This window comes from Excalfactoria chinensis, chromosome 4, assembly GCF_039878825.1.
Source record: "Excalfactoria chinensis isolate bCotChi1 chromosome 4, bCotChi1.hap2, whole genome shotgun sequence".
Classification (NCBI taxonomy): domain Eukaryota; kingdom Metazoa; phylum Chordata; class Aves; order Galliformes; family Phasianidae; genus Excalfactoria; species Excalfactoria chinensis.
The window spans coordinates 375,336-394,099 of record NC_092828.1 but is presented as its reverse complement, the minus strand read 5'-3'; the positions used below and the strand labels follow the sequence as shown (position 1 = coordinate 394,099).

The 18,764-nt window shown below is 62.3% G+C and overlaps 3 protein-coding genes and 2 non-coding genes across 17 annotated transcripts in view; 1 reads left to right on the top strand and 4 right to left on the bottom strand.

The window, feature by feature from the left end:
- Nucleotides 1–80: 80 nt before the first annotated feature.
- IDH3B (isocitrate dehydrogenase (NAD(+)) 3 non-catalytic subunit beta) lies at nt 81–7,871 on the top strand. 2 transcript variants are annotated; one of them, XM_072334695.1, is made up of 12 exons: nt 81–154; nt 298–375; nt 1,954–2,052; nt 2,525–2,645; nt 3,022–3,082; nt 3,556–3,688; nt 4,276–4,409; nt 4,835–4,937; nt 5,428–5,574; nt 5,747–5,841; nt 5,921–5,981; nt 7,703–7,871. In XM_072334695.1, exons 1-12 carry the CDS (start codon nt 119–121, stop codon nt 7,778–7,780), a joined length of 1,146 nt encoding a protein of 381 aa, XP_072190796.1. In that variant the 5' UTR covers nt 81–118; the 3' UTR covers nt 7,781–7,871. The 2 variants fall into 2 exon arrangements, with proteins under 2 accessions (XP_072190796.1, XP_072190795.1); XM_072334694.1 differs by lacking the exon at nt 7,703–7,871 and adding an exon at nt 6,423–6,850.
- Nucleotides 7,872–8,101: 230 nt separating this feature from the next.
- Nucleotides 8,102–14,610, bottom strand: NOP56 (NOP56 ribonucleoprotein). The gene is made up of 12 exons (XM_072334693.1): nt 14,452–14,610; nt 14,252–14,341; nt 13,919–14,033; nt 13,685–13,846; nt 11,043–11,241; nt 10,470–10,657; nt 10,219–10,370; nt 9,920–10,020; nt 9,497–9,645; nt 9,185–9,306; nt 8,842–8,976; nt 8,102–8,660 (listed from the first exon to the last, which is right to left on the bottom strand). Exons 1-12 carry the CDS (start codon nt 14,452–14,454, stop codon nt 8,436–8,438), a joined length of 1,641 nt encoding a protein of 546 aa, XP_072190794.1. The 5' UTR covers nt 14,455–14,610; the 3' UTR covers nt 8,102–8,435.
- Nucleotides 9,050–9,117, bottom strand: LOC140252329 (small nucleolar RNA SNORD57). The gene has a single exon (XR_011903610.1). It is a non-coding gene; the product is annotated as a small nucleolar RNA SNORD57 (small nucleolar RNA).
- LOC140252330 (small nucleolar RNA SNORD56) lies at nt 9,377–9,447 on the bottom strand. Its single transcript, XR_011903611.1, has one exon. It is a non-coding gene; the product is annotated as a small nucleolar RNA SNORD56 (small nucleolar RNA).
- A 169-nt stretch (nt 14,611–14,779) lies between the features above and the next one.
- DCTN1 (dynactin subunit 1) overlaps nt 14,780–18,764 on the bottom strand; it is a 39,727-nt gene continuing 35,742 nt past the window's right edge. For 7 of the 12 annotated variants that reach the window (XM_072336573.1, XM_072336569.1, XM_072336565.1 and 4 more), the window contains 11 exons: nt 18,600–18,761; nt 18,187–18,318; nt 17,966–18,094; nt 17,555–17,697; nt 17,259–17,425; nt 16,928–16,942; nt 16,593–16,726; nt 15,848–16,037; nt 15,591–15,667; nt 15,428–15,517; nt 14,780–14,994 (listed from right to left, as the gene is read on the bottom strand). In XM_072336573.1, coding sequence (XP_072192674.1) covers nt 14,857–14,994; nt 15,428–15,517; nt 15,591–15,667; nt 15,848–16,037; nt 16,593–16,726; nt 16,928–16,942; nt 17,259–17,425; nt 17,555–17,697; nt 17,966–18,094; nt 18,187–18,318; nt 18,600–18,761 — 1,377 coding nt within the window. In that variant the 3' untranslated portion in view covers nt 14,780–14,856. Of the gene's footprint in view, nt 14,995–15,427; nt 15,518–15,590; nt 15,668–15,847; nt 16,038–16,592; nt 16,727–16,927; nt 16,943–17,241; nt 17,426–17,554; nt 17,698–17,965; nt 18,095–18,186; nt 18,319–18,599; nt 18,762–18,764 lie in introns of all 12 variants that reach the window. The other 5 variants (XM_072336574.1, XM_072336566.1, XM_072336572.1 and 2 more) reach the window with 2 other exon arrangements.

Genomic DNA, 18,764 nt, shown 5'->3' with positions numbered 1-18,764 from the left:
CTCGCGGTGGGTAACTGCCGTGATTCCTCCCGGCCGCCAGGGGGCGCTCCGCACGGCACGCAGCCGCTCTGGCCGCAGCCCGCCTCGCCGCGGTCACGGGGCATCGTGGGGCGGCAAGATGGCGGCGCTCGGCGTAGGGCGAACTGCGGTCAGGGTGAGGGGCTGCGCGGGGCGGCGGTGCGGGACCGGGGTCGGATGCGGGCTCCGAAGCTCCGGTGGCGGCCGGGGTCGGGAGGGGCGCCTCGCCGGGGTGGGGGGGGTCGCTCGGCCGCCGTTTAACCGCCGCTCTCCCCGCAGGGCCTCCTGCGCGCACCCTGCGGCCTCCATCGAGCCCTGGGCGCCTCCGCCGCGCTGCAGCAGATCCCGCGGGCCAAGGTGAGGCGCGGCCGGACCTGCGGGCCGCAACCGCACAGTGAGCGCCCGGCCGGAACCGGAGCCCGGCTCTAACGATACTGTGCCCCGGTTTAACGGCCCGGCGGTCAGGAACGTGCGGCGATAGGAAGCGGGACCGAGGCTCTGCAGGCAGAGGGGCGGCGCTCAGATCGCACTGCCCTGCAGCCCGGGCTGCGGCTGCTCCATCCTCACCTCCTTGGTGACCACAAAGCTGCTCATGGAGCTGCAGCTCCTCCACAGCAAGGACAGGCTGAGGGAGCTGGGCTTGTTCAGCGTGGAGAGGAGATGTTTACAAGGTGACCTCAGTGCAGCCTGCCAGGACATGAAGGGAGCCGACAGACAGGAGGGGAGCCAACTCCTTGAAAGGGCAGATGAGAGCAGGACAAGGGAATGGGTTGGAGCTGAAGGAGGGAAGGGTTAGATTGGATGTCAGGGGGAAGTTCTGTACTGTGAGAGCAGTGAGGTGCTGGAACAGCTGCCCAGAGAGGCTGGGGATGCCCCGTCCATCCCTGGAGGTGTTGAAGGCCGGGTTGGATGGGGCCCTGGGCAGCCTGGGCTGGTATGAAATGGGCAGGTTGGTGGCCCTGCCTGTGGTTGGAGCTTCGTGATCCTTGGGGTCCCTTCCAACCCAACCATTGTGTGTGTGATTCTGTGTGATGTTCTTGTCCCTTCCCATCACCATCCAGACTCTGTGAGGTCTCTGCCAGCACTGCAGGGAATTAGTGGCTGAAGAGGCAGGGATTATTTAAAAGCACTGTGTAAAAATAGGTGGCAGCTCAGAGGGAGGGCGGTGGTGGTGGGGAGGGGCTCAGGGATCACCTCTGAGACCAACTCTGCCTCAAATGGTCTTCGGCACAGAAGCAAGAGTGGACAGTGACAGGACAAGGGGAATGGCTTTAAGCTGAGACAGGGCAGGTTTAGGTTGGATCTTAGGGGGAAGTTTTTCCCCCAGAGGGTGGTGACGCACTGAACATGTTGCCCAAGGAGGCTGTGGGTGCCCCATCCCTGCAGGCATTCAAGGCTGGATGTGGCTCTGGGCAGCCTGGGCTGCTGGTTGGTGACCTGCACACAGCAGGGGGTTGGGACTGATGAGCACTGTGGGCCTGTGCAACCCAGGCCATTCTGTGATCCTATGGTAAGTGTGGGGTGTTTTAATCCAGTGTGTAATTAGCAAAAAGCAGCAGCGCAGTGTCAGAACTCTGCAGGGCAGTGTCAGAACTGCAGGGCAGTGTCAGAACTCTGCAGGGCAGGACTTTGCGTGGGAAGATTGAGGTGATCCTGCAGACAGAAAGTAGAAGTGAAGGGACACTCGCTTGGTAGAGCAGGGCTGCCCTCTTAGCTGCAGCAGTGTGTGCTTTCTCTGTGCAGAGGGAGAGGTCGTAGCTGGGGCTGCTGTGTGAGGAAGGCTCTGTGGGGTGGCAGTGGGGCAGGGGCTCTCTCATGATTAACTGCAAAGGGTGCAGATGTCCTCCATGCTGTTAGTAACCTTCCTCTGCTCTGCTGCATGTGGGTCACATTGGATCATGTGGGAGGTCTGAGTGTCGTTTTCTCTCTTTGCAGTCAGAAAATGCAAAGTCAGAGGGCACGTTCCAGGTCACCATGCTGCCTGGGGACGGTGTGGGCCCGGAGCTGATGCACGCCGTCAAGGAGGTGTTCAAGGTAACATCTGCTGCCTCCAGAGCAATGGGGACAAGGGCAGTAGCTGGTTACAGGCTCTGCTGAGGGACCCGAGGGACAGTGTGGGTTGTGAGCAGCCCGGGGTCTTTCCATGGAACAGGTTCAGCTTACACAGCTCTTGCAAACAGTTCATTCTTCATCATGAAGATCTTCCCAGCTGGAACTCAGGGCAGGAGTGAGCAGTCAGTGGTTCTGCCTCGTAATGCAGGATGAGTTTGTCACAGAATAGGAAGCAGACGGTGTTGTCTGCTGTGGTAGAAAACTATGATGGCACTGCAGGCAGGGAGTCCTGATATAACAGGTGGCAGAAAGCACCGTTATGCAGCCACGACTGAAATGGAAGGAGTGACCCTGAGGTCCAGGTTCAGCAGACTGTGTTCAGTTCCCTTTTCTCCCCAAGGAGCCGCTCGGGCTGGTTGAAGTTTCATGCCCCAACTCTTTGTCTCTGCTGCAGGCTGCCAGCGTGCCCGTGGTCTTTGATGAGCACCACCTGAGCGAGGTGCAGAACATGGCCTCGGAGGAGAAGCTGGACGAGGTGGTGGACTCCATGAAGGAGAGCAAAGTGGCCCTTATAGGTGAGGACCTGTGCTCCCTGTCCAGCAAGGAGAACTGCCCTTATCAGAAGCTTCAGATGCTTTCAGAGGGCAGGATTTCTGGGGTTAGGAAGCGTGTTCTCTTTAAACAAAGAAGTTTACCTCTACTTGGTTTCCTTAGCTCATCAATGGAGAGATTGAGAGGTTGTATCCAACTTCTCCTGAAAGGAGACCTCCTTGCATGGCCTGCAGAAACAAAGGGCCTCATCTGGGTCCAATGTAATGCAAATGGGTCCCTGTCCTTGTCTGAGGCTTTATGGAAAGCCCCCTGCTGCCCTGTCACCCAGGTTCAGACCAGGTCCTTTGCAGCTGTCAGTGCACTTGGTGTTCTTACTGCTGCTCCGTGTTGTCCCTGCAGGCAAGATCCACACGCCCATGGAGTACAAGGGAGAGCTGGCTTCCTATGACATGAGACTGAGGTGAGCTCAGCGCCCTGCTTGGCTGCCAGGGCTGGGAACCATCACAGCGCTGAGAAACCCACTTTGCACTCAGTTCTGGTACCGAACCGGGGCTGAAGGAGACGAGTCCATGGCAGATGGGAGGTTCACGTGTCACCAGGAAGCCAAAGATCCTGAGAACCGTGGGAGCCTCTTGGGAGTGCCGCCCCACTGCCTGCCTTCCTGGGGGTCCCTCAGAGGGGGAGGGGGTGGCAGGGGGGTGGGCACGGCGAGCTGCCTCTACACAGGGCAGTCAGAGCCAGGCTGTGACGAGGTGAGACTGGCTCCGTGTCCTTTAGACCAGGGCTGGCTGGAGCAGTAGCTGTGGGACGCCGTCTTGGGACGGGTTGCTGTTTGCACCGTGCCCTGCTGCCAGCCCAGCACCTGCCAGCAGCACTCACTGCCCCAGGAATAGCTCCAGCAAAGTGCTGACTCTGCTGCTGCTTCTGTTGCAGGCGCAAGTTGGACTTGTTTGCAAACGTGGTCCACGTGAAGAGCTTGCCGGGCTATCAAACGCGGCACAACAACTTGGACCTCGTGATCATCCGTGAGCAGACGGAGGGGGAGTACAGCGCCCTGGAGCACGAGGTGTGAGAGCTGCTTTGTGCTGCTGCTGGCCTCCCCAGGGCTGGGGGAACCTGCTGGGCCGTGTGGCTGTGCTCAGTGCCTGGGGCACGGCGCTGCGTCCCACCGCTGCTCAGCAATGCCCAGCAAGGCCTGGAGCTGCGGTGCTGGAGGCAGCAGGAGATGGGTGAGAGCAGCTGGTGATCTGAATGCACACAGACAGCGGCAGGCCTGCTGGTGGGCTGCAGGAGGGGTCGTGAATGAACAAAAGGCCTCGTGGAAGTTGAGGCACGTCTTGCTGAGATGGTTCAGCATTTGGCAGGGGCTTCTGGTCGGTGTCACAGAGCACGGGGTGGTCAGCAGCACAGGTGGGGGGTGCAGGGCAGTGGGGCAGGGCAGTGGGGCAGAGCAGTGGGGCAGAGCAGTGGGGCAGGGCAGTGGGGCAGAGCAGTGGTGCAGAGCAGTGGTGCAGAGCAGTGGGGCAGGGCAGTGGGGCAGGGCAGTGGTGCAGAGCAGTGGGGCAGGGCAGTGGGGCAGGGCAGTGGGGCAGAGCAGTGGGGCAGGGCTGCAGGCTGTGTGTGGCAGCTCCTCACGCTCCCCTTTGTGTGCAGAGCGTAAAGGGAGTCATCGAGTGCCTGAAGATCATCACCCGCGCCAAGTCGCAGCGCATCGCCAAGTTCGCCTTTGACTACGCCACCAAGAAGGGGCGCTCCAAGGTGACGGCTGTGCACAAAGCCAACATCATGTGAGTGCTGCAGACCCCTGGGGGCGGCTGTCGGGCGCTGCCACGTCCCAGGCCTTGCTGCTCTCAGCTCTTGGTCCCCATCGGAGCAATGCCAGGTGCTGGTCCGGCTCCAGAGAGGCTGTGTGTTTGCTAGCAGCTGTTCTTCCCCTCTGTGTGGCCTCATCACTGCTATGGGCCTCGCTGAGGCCTGACAGCTGCATCCCCAGCTGAGCGGAGAAGAGCTCTTGACAGGGGAGGCTGTTGTGTGTCCTCCCCCCCCCCCCTTCAGGCTCTGACTTCACCGCTTTGTTTCTGCAGTGTGAGCTGCCCTAAGGGCTGCTTGTCCCCATCCCTGCTGCGCTGGGACACCAATTGCTGTGGGATGCTTCTGTACTGATTTTAGTGCTGTCCTGCAGAAGCCTCAGAGCGTGTCTGTTGCCTCTCAGGAAATTAGGTGACGGGCTCTTCCTGCAGTGCTGTAAGGAAGTGGCAGAACTCTACCCCAAGATCAAGTTTGACACCATGATAATTGACAACTGCTGCATGCAGGTGAGGCTCCTTCTTCCTCTGCTGCTCTGCACCTCCTGCTGCTGCTCTGCCTGCTGGGCGAGGGGATCAATAGCTGACACCTGCCCAGTGCTGTCAGCTGGCAGGTTGGGGTGTTTGCCTGTGTCCTGGCCTGAGGTTTTGCTGCTTGCAGGGGGGAGCGCAGGCTGGGTGCCTCCAGCCTTTCCCTGCTCTCCACCAGAGGAGGGCAGGAGCTGCAGGGATGATGGGTGATGTCTGGCACCTGGAGCTAATGCTTGGGCTGGGCTTGCAAAGCCGCCGTGTGCTGTGGGTCTGTGGCACCTGGCCCATCTCAGCAGGGCTCCGTGTGCTCTCTGCGCTCCCTGCTGTTACCTGACCACGTTTCAGGTTGTGTGTGGGGCTCTGCTGTTGCTCCAGTTGCAGCCCCTGCCCCCTCCTGAGGGCTCTCGTGCTGCCTGTGTTGCCTCTGACTGCTGCACGGGGCTCACATCTTTTCCTTCCCTCCACGCAGCTGGTGCAGAACCCCTACCAGTTCGACGTGCTGGTGATGCCCAACCTCTATGGGAACATCGTTGACAACCTGGCAGCTGGTTTGGTGGGTGGTGCCGGTGTGGTGCCCGGGGAGAGCTACAGTGCGGAGTACGCTGTGTTCGAGATGGTGAGTGGGCAGCTGTGCCCCCAGCAGCCCCGTGTGCCCCCAGCAGCCCCGTGTGCCCCCAGCAGCCCCCGTGTGCCCCCAGCAGCCCCCATGTGCCCCCAGCAGCCCCCCATGTGCCTCCCCATCTCCTGGCACACTGGGGAGGCTCCTTCACCCCCTCGTTGTCCCGCAGGGCGCCCGGCACCCCTTTGCCCAGGCTGTGGGCAGGAACATTGCCAATCCCACGGCCATGCTGCTCACGGCTGCCAACATGCTGCGGCACCTCAAGTACGTGCTGGGGTTGGGGTGGGAGGGCAGCCCAGCTCCATGGGCTGACAGTGACCTATGGCCGCCGTCCTTTCCGCAGCCTGGAATTCCACTCCAACCTGATCTCGGATGCGGTGAAGAAGGTGATCAAAGTCGGAAAAGTGAGTGAGTGCTGGGTGGCGGCCGCACTGTTTGCTGTCCATGATCTCTGTGCTGTCCCACTGCATTGTCCTGCTGCCTTGTCCTGCTGCCTTGTCCCATTGCATTGTCCCGCGGGCAATTTCCAACCTCTGACTTCCCCCTTCACCCCAGGGAGCAGCTCGGATCCCCGCAGCCTCCCCTGCTCATGTAGCTGTGGTGTGGCTGCCCTGCTCAGCCCCTCTGCGTCGCATTGCTGCCTCGGGAGGTTCCTGCAGGGCTGGGGGGCGTCAGGCGGCCTCTTCCTCTTATCTGCCCCCTCTGGGCTCCTGCAGGGCGCACATAGGGAAGCTGCTCTCCTCTCCTCTCCTCTCCTGTCCTCTCTTGTGCCCCTCCTCAGTGCCTTCACTCAGTTCACAATCACGTTTCTCCCTTGTTTCTCCCCTTCCCTGTTGGATTTTTAGGTCCGGACGCGGGACTTGGGCGGTTACTGCACCACTTCTGACTTCGTCAAGTCTGTGATTGACAACCTGCACCCCCACTATGGTGCCTAGGAGCCCCTGAGACCTCACTGCGCCCTGCGGCCGCCTCCCTCCCTCCCCCACTGTAGCTCAGGGGCTCAGGGCCCCGCCGTCCCCCCCCTGCCCTCTGGCTGCCCTCGGTGGGCCTCGGTCAGGAGGGGTCTCTCCTCTTTCCCAGCCCGGTGCCCACCCGCAGCCGTGGTGGCCGCGTCCCTTTTCTCCCCTTTTCCCCCTCCCCACGGCCCGGGAGGAGATGGCAGCTACAGGAGCAGCTACAGGCACATCTTACAGGGACAGCAACAGGGACAACTACAGCTACAGCTACAGGCACATCTACAGGGACAGCAACAGGGACAGCTACAGCTACAGGGACAGTTACATCTACAGGGACAGCTACAGCTACAGGCACAGCCCCGTCAGGCAGCTCCGCAGAGCAGCGGGACCCGGAGTCCCGCTCATCCCTTTCCACCCCCGGAGGCTTTAGCAATAAATAGGACCCGGAGCCGTGCTGGGGACGTGCAGGGTCGGCCGTTTGCTTGACCGCAGCGTCCCGCGTGGCGCAGCCCCACGCGCAGTGAAGGGAGACGCGAGGTTTGCTCGGCGTCCGCCCCAGCAACACGGATCGGCCCCGGATCGGCCCTGCGCCCCGTCCTCGTGCGTGGCTGCTTGCTGCAGGCCGGAGCTGCTTGCTGCAGGTTGGAGCTGATCGCAGCTCCTGCTGCTCCTCCTGTGTTTGCTTGCGCAGCCACGGGAGCCGCGGGCCCCGAGGCTGCAGCTCTTGGTGGGACCACGGCACGCTCCGCCCGTTTGTGTGCGCGACCGGGCGGCGTGTTCAGCTTCAACTAACTGCTTCGTGTTCTGCATGCAAATAAAGGGACCGACGCTCCCCCCCCCCGAACCCAGCCCAGCATTTCCGCACAGCGCTGCCGGCGGCCCGCATCGCCCCGACGGGGTGTTGGCAAAGGGCAGCGCCTGTCCTGGGCTGCAGCTGGGCCGCAATCCAACCCGTCCCTGCGCGGACCGGCCGGGCGGCAGCTTTCCGTCCCCTCGTCCTTCAGCCGGCTCTGGCTCTGGAAGCGGGGGAAGCAGCGGCCCTTCCTAATGCTGGGCACGGGGCTGCGAGCCCGAGCTGCCAGCAGCGGCCATAGAGGAGCACAGAGCCCAGCAGCAGCCGAAGCCGCCCGGGGTCTTTCCCTCCTCACTGACGCTGCGTTTTGTTGCAGGTGCGCACAGCAGACATGGGTGGATACGCCACGTCCATGGATTTCACCCAAGCGGTGATTGGGTCTCTGGATGTTTAGGGCTGCTGTCCGGCCTCGGGCAGCCCCGGTGCCCCCCAACCTGCTCGGTAATTTATTGCTTCCCTCTAATAAAGCGGCCTTTGCAACGTAACGTGCAAGCAGAGGGGTGGGCGGCCCCGGCCTCTCCTCGCTCTGTCCCCAGCAGCGTGCAACCAGCAGCGTGCAACCAGCAGCGAGCAACCAGCAGCCCCTCCCGGCTGCAGGGAGCAGCGCGGAGATGCGGCGCCATTACCGGGCAACACAACACGTTACCGGGCACAACTGAGGGCACCTGCAGCCACGATGCTCCGTGAGGCCCCGCAACAAAAAGAGCAGGAGGGTCCAAACAGCAACCGCAGCCCTTTATTGAGGCTCAGTCACACCGCGCAGTTCCTGCCCTCTGGCAGCCGCGGTTGGCTCCCAGCTGCAGCTCCCGGGGGCTCAGATTGAAGGCGGGGAGAGCACAGCCCGAGAGCGGCCATAGGGCAGCCGGGCCTGGCCAAAGGAGGCAGAGAGTGTGAGGGAGACACAGCCCGAGGGAGGCACAGCCCAGCGGTGTCCAACGTCTGCGAGCTGCAGCCCTGGACACGCAGCTGCCAGGAAAGGGACGGCAGGGGATGGGCTGCAGCTGCACCCAGCCGGCCCCAGAGTCCGCAGTGCCGGATTGCAGCCCGGCTCAGCTCAGCTCCTCCACGTCCTTGGCCTTCTTCTTTTTCTTCTTCTTCTCCAGCGGAGTGGCCTCCCCCGTCAGTTTCCTCTTCTTCTTGGGCAAGGCCTCTTCCTCCTCCTCCTCCTCCTCCTGCAGCCCGTTCTGCTCTGGCTCGGTGGCAGCCTCCTCGTCCTCCTCCTCTTCGTGCTCCTTCTTCTTCTTCTTCTTTTTCTTTGGCTCTATGTTGTTCTCCTAAGGGAAGGCACACGGTGAGGGCAGCCCACGGAGCACAGAGACCAGCTGGCTCCATGCAACCGAGCAGACCCCACGTTGGGGCAGGAGCAGCAGCCACTGCTGGGGCAGTGCGATGTGGCCACAGTGCAGCGGGGTCACCCCAACCCCCCCCAGCGGGCACTCAGAACCTCTCCCTCACCTCTGCCTCCTGCACCGAGTTCTCCAGCTCCTCCGCAGCTGCAGCCAGAGCCTCCAGGCGTCGCTTCTCCCTCTTCCTCCTCTTCTTCTCCTTCTTTTCCTGCTTCCTTTTCACCTCAGCCACCACCTCGCTGGCCTGCAGGGAGCAGAGCAATCAGTGCAGGGCCAGACTCCCCCCAACCCCCCCCGACTCCCCCCAGCAGAGCATCGGATCAGCCTCATTAAATCAGCTTTTTGCCTCCACAGCGAGTCAGGTGGGCACTTCACATCACGTCCGACAGCCCAGCAGCCCCACCTCCCCCCGGCCCCACCTCCAGCACAGCCCCACCTCCCCCCGGTCTCACCTCCACCATGGCCTCCTTCATCACCTCCAGGTTCTTACGGGGCGGCTCCCCGGTCTCATAGAACGCCAGCCGTTCCTCCACCTGCTCCCTCAGCTTGTCCCCAAAGACGCTGGTGGGAACCTCTGCAGGGACAGCAGCGCTCAGCAGCCCTCCTGGCCCCCAGCCCGGTGCCCATCTGCCCCCGGCAGCGCCTCGCTCAGCACAGACAGATCAACATTCACTCTGTGAAATGCTGCTGACGAAAAATCTTCCCATCACAGCAGAGGCCGCATCCCCTGCCCCCCCCCCATCCCCTGCTCCTCCATCCCCCACCTGAGAAGCAGTCGATGCGGGAGGCGATGGTGCACTTGTTGGCCAGGTAGCGGGAGATGCGCCCTTTGTTCTTGGCGGCGGCGCGGCCGATGAAGGTGGAGTGGAAGATGAGGCCGTACTTGGGGGTGTTCCCGCGGGTCTTCAGAGCCCTGGGAGAAGCCCAGGCAGCCGTCGGGGGCGGCCCGGGGCCGACGTGCCCAGATGGGAGCCCCGGCCCCCCAACCCCCCCTCCAACCCCAGGGGATGCCGCCCGCTCCCATCCCTCTGACCTCGCGGAGCACAGCGGGCACGAGCTGCTGAGCCGCAGTGGTCGCTCAGGGGCTGGGGCCGGCAGCTCACGCGCAGCCGAGGCCGGAGCTGCCCGGTGCGTCACAGCCAGCAGCCCAGCGAACAGCCATCACTGCAACCACCCCGCAGCGGTACCTGAACAGGGCCTTCTCGGCCCCCAGGATCTGCACCGTCGAGGCCGGGTACTTGGCCAGGTTCGTCAGGCTGCCGGCGTGGGAGATGAGGCGGGCGCCAACCTGCAAAGGGATCCGGGGTTATGGCTGCCCCAGCACCGCAGCCACGGGGTGAGCGGCAGCACGCGGTGCCAGGCCGGGATCAGCAGTGAGGGTTTGTCAGCACAGCAGCTCAGTGGATTGACAGATTCACTCAGACATCACCTCCGCAGCCTTGGGGGGGGAAGGGGAGGGAGGGGGATTGGGAAGGATCACACTCACCACCTCCCCGATGAGCGCTGAGAGGCTGGGGGCCACCTGGCTCATCTTGGAGCGCAGGTACTCCTGCAGGCCCTTGCGATACTCCGACAGGGAGATCACCCGGCTGGAGAAGCTCTCGATGTTGATGAGGTCGATGGGGGAAATGTCCATCCCTGAGGGAGGGCGGCGTCAGGGAGCTGCACTGTGCGCCAGGAGCCGCACTGCGGGCCAAGAGGAACCCCACAACCCTACAACCCCACAGCCCCACTCACCCATGGAGGAGCGCGACGCCTCCAGGATGGCCTGAGCCTTGGCCCCATCCATCACGATCTCCTCCAGCCCCTCCAGGCTCTCCTCGCTCAGCTCCTTGCGGTTCCCGATGAATTTGGCCAGCCGACAATACGTGTAGTTCTCAGACACGATCTTAATCAGCTCGGGGAAGTGGTAACCGTACCACTCCCTGCAGGACAGCGTCAGTACAGACACCGACCCCACAAAGACCCCACACCCCCCGGCTCCCCCACATTGTCCCCATAAAGACCCCACATCCCCTGGCTCCCCCCAGCCCCACACATCCCCACAAAGACCCCACACCCCCCGGCTCTCCCTGGCCCCACGTGTCCCCATAACAACCCAACACCCCCCGGCCCCACACTAACCCCACATTTCCCAGCCCCACGTGTCCCCCCGTTCACAATCCGGCCGCAGCAGCGCCGCCCCGGCCGGGGTGCTTCCCGAGGCTGTGCTGTCCCTCCCCGTTCTGTGCAGGCGGTTGGAGTCGCAGCCACCTGCGGTAAGCGTGGGGAGGGTCCCGCAGTGTCACCCCCCCCCGGCCCCAAACTCACCGCACGCGCATGGAGAAGGTGTTGATGTCCTTGTCCAGCTGGTCCAGCAGGCTGATGGACTGGATGATCATGTTGTCCACACGGTTCACGTTGAACTTCACTTTGGCTCGGGAGTAGCTGTGACCGAGGCCGAGCTGCGCTTTGGAGGCTGATTGTGCTGTGAGGCCTTTTACCAGCGCATGGAAGTGCAAGCGGATGCCTGCAGGGGGAGACACGACGTCACCGACCCCATCCCGGCCCCATTGCACAGCCCGGCTCACCCCACATCCTGGCTCACCCCCTGTGAGAACCTTCTTTGTGTTCTGGCTCAAAACTTGCTTCCTGAGGTGTAGAATTTTCTACCCCAAGGAGAGCTGACTCAACTCCTTTGGATTGGAGCTGTCACTCCAAAGAGTGGAGTGTCCAAAGAGAGCTGACTCGGCCACTTTATAAGCCCAAAGAAGTTGGTACTACCATTGGAATTCATCATCGTCGTCATCGTGGTCACCGTCATCATCAGTGGAACAAGGCCTGACGACCCACCACTAACGAAGATCAATGACAAACCTCGCTGGACCCACGGTGGTGACCATCTCCCTCTTGCTTCCTACAAAGACTCCTTGCTTCTATTTCCTATCTTGACTATCGCCCGCCTTCCCCATTGCCCTACATCATAATAGTGTCCGTCCTCTCCTTCCCCATATCCCTGATTGATAATAAACTGGTCGGACCAACATTTGAAGCGTTGTTTCTTAACCTTACATTGGGTATCCGTATATCATAGAATCATAGAATGACCCAGGTTGGAAAAGACCTTGAAGATCATCAAGTCCAACTGCAGCCCAACCAGTACCACATCTCTAACAACCCTCTGCTAAATCATATCCCTGAGCCCCACATCCAAACGGCTCTTAAACACATCAGGGATGGCGATTCAACCACCTCCTTGGGGAGCCCATTCCAGTCCCTAACCATGTGTATCCCATTCCAGTCCCTAACCACGTGGATCCCATTCCAGTCCCTAACCACGTGGATCCCATTCCAGTCCCTAACCACGTGGATCCCATTCCAGTCCCTAACCACCCTTTCTGTAAAGAAGTTCTTCCTAATATCCAACCTAAACTTGCCCTGGCGCAACTTGAGGCCATTTCCCCTCGTCCTGTCACTTGTCACTAGTGAGAAGAGACCTGCCCCACTCTCACTGTAAGAACCTTTCAGGTACTGGCAGACAGCAATAAGGTCTCCCCTCAGCCTCCTCTTCCTCAGACTAAACAGCCCCAGCTTCCTTAGTCTCTCCTCGTAGGGCTGATTCTCCAAGCCCTTCACGAGCCTCGTTGCCCTTCTCTGGACCTGCTCCAGTACCTCCATGTCCTTCCTGTGCTGAGGTGCCCAAAACTGGACACAGTACTCGAGGTGAGGCCTCACCAATGCCGAGTACAGGGGCAGGATGACTTCCTTAGTCCTGCTCACCATTCCTGATACACACCAGGATGCCGTTGGCCCTCATGGCCACCTGGGCCCATTTCCTCCACAAGGAAACCAAAGAATCACAGAATCACAGAATGACCCGGGTTGGAAGGGACCTCAAGGATCATGTTTTTCCAACCCCCCTGCCTGGCAGGGCCACCAAACATACGCCTTTACTAGATCAGGTTGCCCAGAGCCCCGTCCAACCTGGTCTTGAACACCTCCAAGGACGGGGCATCCACAACCTCCCTGGGCAGCCTGTTCCAGGACCTAACCACTCTCCTAGTAAAGAACTTCCCCCTAACATCCAACCTAAATCTTCCCTCTTTTAACTTAAAACCATTTCCCCTGGTCCTGCTATTATCAGCCCTTTTGAAGAGTTTGCTCCCCTCCTGGGAGTAAGTTCCCTTCAGGTATTGAAAGGCTGCAATGAGGTCACCCCGCAACCTTCTCTTCTCCAGGCTGAACAAACCCAACTCCCTCAGCCTGTCCTCATAGGGGAGGTGCTCCAGCCCCCTGATCATCTTCGTGGCCCTCCTCTGGACCCTCTCCAACAGCTCTATGCCCTTCTTGTACTGAGGGCTCCACACCTGGACACAGTACTCCAGATGGGGCCTCACAAGAGCAGAGTAGAGAGGGACAATCACCTCCCTATCCCTGCTGACCACCCCTCTCCTGATGGAGCCCAGGATCCCATTTGCCTTCCGGGCTGCCAGAGCGCACTGCTGGCTCATGTTAAGTTTCTCATCTATCAGGACCCCCAGGTCTTTCTCAAGGACAACTCCTCCCAGCCTGTACAGGTGCCTGGGGTTCTTCCGGCCCAAGTGCAAAACCTTGCACTTTGCCGTGTTGAACCTCATTAGGTTCACCCGAGCCCAGCTTTCCAGCCTGTCAAGGTCCCTCTGAATGGCATCCGTTCCCTCCACCGTATCGACTGCAACACTCAGCTTGGTGTCATCAGCAAACTTGCTGAGGTTGCACTCCATTCCCTCATCGATGTCATTAATAAAGATGTTAAAGAGCACCGGTCCCAAGACAGACCCTTGAGGGACACCGCTCGTTACCGGCCTCCACCTGGACATCGAGCCATTGACCACCACCCTCTGTCTGCGGCCTTTCAACCCATTGCTCATCCATCAAGAACCTCCCCTCCCTCTTATCAATTGGGGTGAGACACCCCCCATAACCCGACTCACCCCGTAGGATCTCGGCCACGACCCCCCCGGTCTGACACTGATACCCCAACTCCTCCAAGATGGCGGCTCCGATTTTAGCATCCCCGACCCCAAGAAGCGCCTTTTTCTTCTTGGCCGGCATCGACGTCTCTAATAACAACCTCAGATCTTCATGTAGGATCCCTACGGGGCACAAAGCGCCGTTAAACGGGGATAAACCGGATGGAAAAGGGGGGAACCGGAGCCGGTTTATACCCTCGGAAACGGCGTTCATGTTTTCCAAGGCGCTTTGAGCCGATTTGAACGGGGAGAAAGCGGTGAGTTTCACTACGTTATGGAACTTGCCGACGTTAAGGACGCTCTGTTCTACCTACGGTGGGACGAGTCAGTGCCCGGTAAGGCCCGGTACGGCCCGGTACGGCCCGGTAAGGCCAAGCATGGCTCGGTATGGCTCGGCACGGCCCGGCACGGCCCGATACGGCCCGGTACAGCGCACGGGGCGTCCGCCCCGTGCGCTGTACCGGGCCGTACCGGGCCGTGCCGGGCCGTGCCGCTGCCCCCCCCCCCCCCCGTTATCCCCCCCGTTACCTGCGGCAACAACAGGCCGATCTCCTCCACCTCCCTAACGGCGAACAACGCGTAGCCGGCCGCATGCTCGAACAGCACGTGTAGCAGCACCTAAACAACGCCACGCCGTTAACGTAAACCCATAGGCCCCCCCCAACCCGCTCAGCCCGCCCGGTTGTGCGGCCTAGGCCCGATGCCGCCGGATTCCGCCCCGCTCTCACCATCGTGCCGCACGGAACTGAGTAGGCCGCACCGGAAGGCTGCTCTGCCGGAAATCCGCCCGCACGCAGCCAATCAGAGCGGTCTTCCTCCAAAAAGGCCCTCCCCGCCAATGAGCGAGTGGCTGAGGCGGATCCGTCAGTCTTTGCTCTCTCGGCCAATCAGAGCCGCGCAGCGCGCATTGCCCCGCCCCTTCCCGCTGCCAGCCAATAGGAGCGGCCGCAGCGCTCTCCCCGCGTTCCGCTCGTTTCGCGCCGCGCACGTGCGCTCCCGCGCCCTTTTCCCGCGGTTCCGCACGTGTCCAGCACAAAGATGGCGCCGAGCCGCGGGTCTGCAACGAGGCTTTATTAGATGGGGGGGATGGGGGGGTCACCCCGCCGTGGGGACGCGCTTCGCTCCGGGTTTTCCTACGCCACGAAGTGCCGCTGCAGTTGGAGCAGCAGCTCCGGGGTGAGCAGCACACTGTGCTCCCGGCCGTGTCCCGGCGCACACGGGATGGACACGCGGCCGAAGCGCGTCAGGCCCTGCTCCTTCTCGCGCTGCGCCTGCGGGACGGAACGGCGGCGGTGGGGCCGGGGGGGGCCGAGACCCACTGAGCCCCATAGAACCCCACAGAACCCCACTGAGTCCCATAGAACCCCATTGAATCCCATAGAACCCCACTGAATCCCATAGAACCCCATAGAACCCCACTGAGCCCCATAGAACCCCACTGAGCCCCAGAGAACCCCACTAAACCCCACAGATCCCCATAGAACCCCATTGAATCCCATAGAACCCCACTGAGCCCCATAGAACCCCACTAAACCCCACAGATCCCCATAGAACCCCATTGAATCCCATAGAACCCCACTGAGCCCCACAGATCCCCATAGAACCCCACTAAAGCCCACAGAACCCCACAGATCCCCATAGAACCCCACTGAGCCCCACTGAACCCCACGAGGCCCCGTGGTGCATCCCGGAGCCGTCACTCACCTTCAGGAATTCGGAGGAGGGGAACACGCCGAAGCTGGTGGTGACTCCGGCTCCCGGCTGCTGCTGCACCATCTCCCGCATGGCCTCGTCCTGCGCAGAGCCGCCGCTTCCAGCACCGCTCACCCCCCTCCCCCCGCCCCCTCGCGCTGTCCGCTCTCCTTACCCGCAGCGCCTCGATGCTGCCCTTCACGGCCCACAGTCGGGCTGTTTGTTCCAGCAGCCGCGCGGCCGCGCTGCGTCCTGCAGAGGTGCGGGGTGAGCGCGTGGCCGCAGCCTTCCTCACACCCCCCCCCCGCACTCGGAGCACCCCGGGGAGGTTGGGGGCCTCTCGGGTGCCGCTCCATCCCCCGGCACGGCACCTCCGGCACGACACCGGCAGCCATCCCGGGTTCAGCCCCACCGCGTCCCCGCTGCGCTCACCGGACTTGGTCTGCTTGGTGTCCACCACTTTGGCGTTGGTGCTCATCTGGTACAAGGTCTCCAGCAGCTGCGTGCTCTTGCGGTACAGTGTGAGCGTGGCCGGACCCTCCCCCTGTTTGCTCTGCGGGAGGGACACTTTGGCCACCTGCAGGGGCTTCAGGCCGGCCAGCTCCAGCTTCATCTGTGCGCCCTGCGAGCAGGGAGGGGATGGCAGTGGAAGGGACAGCAGGGACGGGGGGTGAGGAATAGGGAGTGATGGGAGCAGGTTGGGTGTTCGGGGGGAAAGGAACAGAGAAAACGAGCGTTAAAGGTAATGAGAAGGTGGAGCAAAGTGATGCTTAGAAACAGCAGCAGACGGAGCTTCTGAGGGTGTGGGGACCCGCGGTGGCAGTGCTGCCCCACACTCCACAGGGGGGGCCCTACGGAGCTGCTCAGTGCCTGCCAGGCTTGGGGCTCCCCATGTCAGCACCAGGCAGGCACGGCAGGAGCCCCGCTGGGTGTCAGCCATAATCACAGCCCTGCGGTGATGCATCACCACCTGCATAACTACACGTCTGTGATTAATGTTAGCAAAGCGTTGCTTAGTTAATGAGGTTCTTTGCTGCTGTTTCCTTGTAGAGCCCCACTCGGCCTCCAACCGACACCACGTGGAGCAGCAAACACCGCCAGCACCCAGTGCTGCCCCACCATTGTGGGTTGTGGCGGGGTTGCCCTGCCAGCCCCACATCCCCCACCCCACACTCACCTTCAGGCGGTTGTTCTCGTTCTTGAGGTGCCTGATGGAGAGCTGCAGCGCTTCGATTTGCTGCAGGAGGAGGGGGGAATCCTTCACCTGCACCGGCCCCGCGTTGCCCCCGGCTGCCGGCCCGGCTCCCACACCTGCAGTCAGGCACACACGGCTCAGCACCGCGGACGGTCCATGTCTCGCTCAGTCCTTGCTGCACTCCCGTCGCCCCGCAGCCCCCGCTCAGCTCAGCCCCGTCCCAACCTGCCCCTGAGCCACCGCGCCGCTCCCCACGCTGCAGCTGCTGCCCGCCCGTATCACGCCGCTCCCCCGCATGCACCGCTGCGCTGCCGTACCTCTCTGCTGCTCCTCTGCAGCGCGGGGAGGGGAGGCAGAGGAGAGACAAGAAGAGGGTTATGCTGAGGATCGGGGCTGGGAGGTGAGAGCAGCTGAACCCCCAGCTGCGTCCCGCACCGCTCCGACCCCCCGCGCACAGAGCACAGCGCAATGCCCGGAGCTGCAGCTCACGGCTGCAGTGACACGGTGAGAGGCTGCATCCAAAGGCAGGTGCCATCCGCCCCCATAAAGCTGCCCATCTCCCCCAGGGCAGCAGAGCCCCCCCGGGGGCCACAGCCGCGTTCTCCTGCCCTTTGTGAGCGCCCCCCCCAGCCGCCCGGCGCCGCACACCTCCTGCAATGCCCGACACGATGGAGGCGACCCCGGAGGCGGGGGCTCCGCGCAGCCCCTCGATGGTCCGCTTGGACTGGTTGTTCAGGCGCTGCTTCAGCTCCACCTTCTCCGATTCCAGCTGGTCGATGTCGGCCTGGAGAGCGTCCATGGTCTCCTCGAACTCCCTGCAGGTTCGCACGCAGTCACAGCCAGGGCCGCCCCACAACTGCTCCGCATCATCACCTCGAGCACCACGGGCAGTTCTGGGCTATGGAGGCCCCCCGCAGCCCCCCCCCCCCCCCCCTTGCACCTACTTCTCCTTCTTCTTGAGCAGCGTTTGTGTCTCATCCAGCTTCGTCTGTATCTTTTCCACGCGGTCGTCGGCATCCTTGGACGCGCTGTCCAGCTTCTTCTCCAGGAGGCTGAGGCGCACGTTGGCTTCGCTGAGCTCCTCGCCCTGGAGCAGAGGGGAACAAATGGGAGCTCGGAGCTGTGGGGATGAGCTGGGGAGGAGCTCTGCAGTTCCCTACAGGGCTGCCCACAAATCCCACGCTGCTCCAGCCCTGGAGCCCAGAGCGGCGCCCACAGCGAGGCAGCAGGTTGCAGAACCGCTGAGGACCCGACAGGGTGAGACAGCAGCTGCACAGTGCGGAGCATGGCAGTGGGGCACAACGGTGAGCACTACAGCAGCCCTGCAGCCGTCTGCTGGCCGACCGACAGCCCACCTTGATCTTGAGGGACTTCTTCAGCTCCTTGATGACCGTCTCCCTGTCCTCCAGCTTCAGCCCCAGCCCTTCAGCGTCGGTGATCTCAGCCCGAAGAGCGGCTGCCCGCAGCTCAGCAGGTGGGGTGGGCTGCAGGAAGGAGAGGAGGGAGGCCATACAGAATTGGGTTGCAGAGCTCCAAGCACGGCTCTGCCCACAGCCCACCCCGCAGCCCGGCCCACCTTGCTCTGTGGCCGGTCAGCATCGTACTCTCCCTCCTGCATGGCCGTGGCCATCTTGTTCATGGTGGCAATCAGGATGCTGCAGGACTGGCGCAGGCACTCGTAGGGGTTGATGCCCTGAGTGCCGTAGATCTGCAAGGATTGAGGGGGGGGTGGACAGTGCAGGGAGCCCTCAGCAAAGCTCTGAGCCCCCTGCAGCCCCCTCAGCCCCCCCCACACCACATCACAGCCCGCAGAGCAGGGCCAGCTGTGCAGCACAGGGCAGCGGAGCGCTCTGCTGTGGCATTTCCCAGCCACGCTCCCATCCCACGTTGCTCCCAGGCTCTGCAGCCCTCCCAGCTCCGCAGCACAGCGAGGATTCGGGCCCCCTCGCTGCAGCAGGGCACCCAGGAAGGCACGGTGCAGCCGCCCACCTGCTCGCTGGCTTTGAAGGCCAAGTCCTCCAGCTTCACCGCCTGCAGCCCTTCGTTCTCAGCCAGTGGGGCGATGAGCTGCGCGCCGGCAGCGGCCACCTCCTGCAGCACGGCCACCACCCAGGTGAGGTGCTTACGGCACTCCAGCAGCGTGTCGGAAACCTG